The sequence below is a fragment of the Bison bison genome, unplaced genomic scaffold (assembly GCF_000754665.1).
Source record: "Bison bison bison isolate TAMUID 2011002044 unplaced genomic scaffold, Bison_UMD1.0 scf7180017854616, whole genome shotgun sequence".
NCBI lineage: Eukaryota > Metazoa > Chordata > Mammalia > Artiodactyla > Bovidae > Bison > Bison bison.
In genome coordinates this window covers 6,987-10,010 of record NW_011485189.1, presented here as the reverse complement: position 1 = coordinate 10,010, position 3,024 = coordinate 6,987, and the positions used below count along the sequence as shown (strand labels likewise).

Here is a 3,024-nt window from a genome sequence, read left to right as displayed (position 1 = left end):
CCTGTCCGCCGGGCCCGTGCGACCCCGCACAAAGGTTCCGGGGCTCCACGAGGCCGGCGCGGCCCGCGCATGCGCACGACGCTGCCTCGGCCCGCAGGAGGCGCTTAGCGGCCAGTGCTGGGGCTGGGCCGGGGACCGGGGGTGGGGACCGGGGGTGGGGACGGGGCTAGGGACCAGGGACGGAGCAGGGGACGCGGCTGGGGGCCGGGCTGGGTCCCTCGGGCGGGCTTCAGGGAGGGCTACGAGCCAGGGCCGCACCCGCGCAGTTCCGGGAGTTCTCAGGGGTCCAGTCTTCATTAAATTAAAAAATCCTGGTTCTTCCTTAACCATATTCTGAGTGACAAAATTTAGTAGTTCGCTGTCAATTTGGTCCTTTTTACAAACTTGGTTATATTTTTTCAGATATTTTAAATTTAACTGACAAGTAAAAGATCCTCTTTTTCAAGTACTCTGGGTTTAATGTACAAACTCTTTGCAAACGCTGCAGTTCTGCTAAATTAAATCCTGAATGCAATAAGCCTGAAATTCTTTATTGCAGCAATACTCAGTGTAAGTACAGTCGGATTTTAACTTTTTTTCTTTCTTTCTTTTTTCCGCTGTGCCGCAGGGCTTGCAGGAGCTATTTCGTAACCAGGGATTGAACCCAGACCATGGCGGTGAAAACCCAGAATCTTAACCACTAGGCCACAGGGAAGTCCCCAGATTTTAACTTTAAATCAGAAGCCTGGGCTACTGCTCACTGCACTTTGTTGTAAGTGTATGAAGCTAATGGAATTTTTTTTTTAAACAAGCTCCTAAAACTCCAAATATGCTCAGATTCTCAGCTCAAAGATACCATTACTGTCATCTTGATGGCCCTAAGCCTAATACTCAGGGCGAGCTGTTCCTAGGGCTGAGACAGGCCCTCCCATGGCTGAGTGAGACCACCTGGGCCCCCTGCACAAGCTCCCAGATCTTCCTCACTGAGCTGCCCTCTGCACCCAGACAGCCTCAGTCCTGCACACGGACTCAAAAAACCTGAGACAACAACAGAGAGCTGTGTGCCTGACAGACACTGCCCTTCCACAGCCCTAGGACCAAAGAACCAAAATAAAATCCTGCCAAATCCCAGATTTCTCTTCAGCTGTCTTACTGGCAGGTGCCCCAAGCAAAGCAACTCCAGGGACACAAGGGAGTGGATACACAGACAGACCTTTGTGGGCAGAGATCCCCGGAGGGCGATTTGACCTAAGATGAGAAGGTGATGAGAAGGTGCTGGGCTGAGGGCATGGCCAGCACCACGGCTGACAGTCTGGCCACTTGGAGCTGGAAAGGAGCCGGTGGCAATTCTTTAGGCATGCACACACTCCTCCAGGGCCCACACGCGAAGCAGGACACACCATGCAGCCCGAGGTCCGAGGAGGATCAGGAGCCACTGACCTCGAGGTGGGCACCAGGCCAGGGGGCCCCATGCCTGCTGTGTGGAGTCCCAGCCTCTGCAGCTCCCTGCTTCCCTCTGCAGGCCAGCCTTCAGCTGTACTGCCTCCGGGGACAGTCCTGGAAAGATGCCCACACTCTGCCGTGGCAGCTGTGAGACTGGCCATTGCCAACCCCACCTGAGGCCTCTGACCTTTCCTTGGCTGTGAGATGGGGGCCATGCAGCCGCTTCCCTGGGACACTTCAAGGAGGCAGTGAAATGAGATGGGGGCAGCTGAGCACAGCACCAGGCCCCCCAAGGGCTCCCCACATTTATGCCAACACTTCCCAGGGCACCCTGTTCCTCTGTACCCTTCAGGCCTCACTGTTCACTTCCTCCAGAAAACCCTGAGCCCGCAGATCAGAACAGGGTGCCCCGTGCCCTGTGAACTCCCGTCTCCCACTTGCTGACCCTCACCCGGCCCACAGGGCAGCCAGTACCTGGTGAAGGGCCTGTGGACTCACACCAGGGGCGCCTACCAGCTCTGCTGCCACTGCGATGAGAACTCGGGGACCCGGGAACACACCCAGGGTCCCGGGTATCCGAGGGAGGCAGGCCACGTGCTGGGGGCACAGAGCCCTGCAGTGACCAGGGCTGGGGCAAGACGAGAACAGAGCAGCCCAGGCTGCAGCTCGGAGGCATAAGTATGACTCGACACAGACTGTTTTACACACTTTATGTGCCATCAATGGCGGCGGCAGCAGCATCCCATGTCTCCGTCCTCCAGGAAGACTGCACTGAGCTCAAGCTCAGCCCTGACCGGAATCCAGCAACTTGAGACATGAGGGAGCTGACCCCCGGTGACAACATCCCAAGCCCGCCTGAACCTCATCCATCACAGGACAGGATAGGGCCAGCCTCCTCAACCCTAGCACTGGAAGCGCAGAGCCAGGCTCAGAGCCTGGGCTCGGGCCACTGGGCCTGGGGGTCCCACAGCGTCATGAGCCGGTCAGCCTCCCTCCAGCCAGACAGCAGAGCCCCGTGTGTGGTGGAATAAAACGTCCGGTGTGTGGCTTCCCCTGCGAACAGTACCTGGAGCTGGAAAGAAGGGGGCGGTCAGCTGGGTGCCAGGCCTCGGCCACCAGCCCCACACCTGTTGCCTGGGCTGCAGAAGTGATGGCAAATGTGGTGCTTTGCTGCTGCCTTAACCCAGCACCCTGATGCAGTTGGGCAACAAGGACCGGCACCCGGCCGCTGCCACGGGAAGGAGCAGCAACAGTGAGGACCCCTCAGAGCCAGCACACCCGGAACCAAGCACAGTCACAGGGTGGAAGACCCGTCAGGCGGCTCTGGAGAAAATCTGAACATCGCCCAAAACACAGAGCAAAACACCAGAGAGGGAAATTAGCAGGGAAAAGATAAGAAAATTCTAGGGCCAGCTCAGAAGTACACCATCGAACTAGAAATCCGGAAAAAGGGGAAGAAAAAAAACCATGATGAGATAGTTCAGGAGAATCCCAGATGACTGAATACACGCCGGAGGGCAGTGCAGCTAGGCTCTGAGGCCCTGAGTGCGGGACCTCTTCTCCTTCCAGCTTCACTGGAGCGAGGCAGCTGCCCTCACAGAA

At 57.2% G+C, this 3,024-nt stretch overlaps 1 protein-coding gene across 1 annotated transcript in view; it reads right to left on the bottom strand.

Moving 5' to 3' along the window:
• Positions 1-2,115: 2,115 nt before the first annotated feature.
• The window catches only part of PAOX (polyamine oxidase (exo-N4-amino)), a gene marked incomplete at its 5' end in the record, with an annotated part of 7,891 nt that continues 6,982 nt past the window's right edge, over positions 2,116-3,024 (bottom strand). Inside the window, one exon of the mRNA XM_010857082.1 lies at positions 2,116-2,494. Coding sequence (XP_010855384.1) covers positions 2,351-2,494 — 144 coding nt within the window. The remainder of the gene's footprint in view (positions 2,495-3,024) is intronic.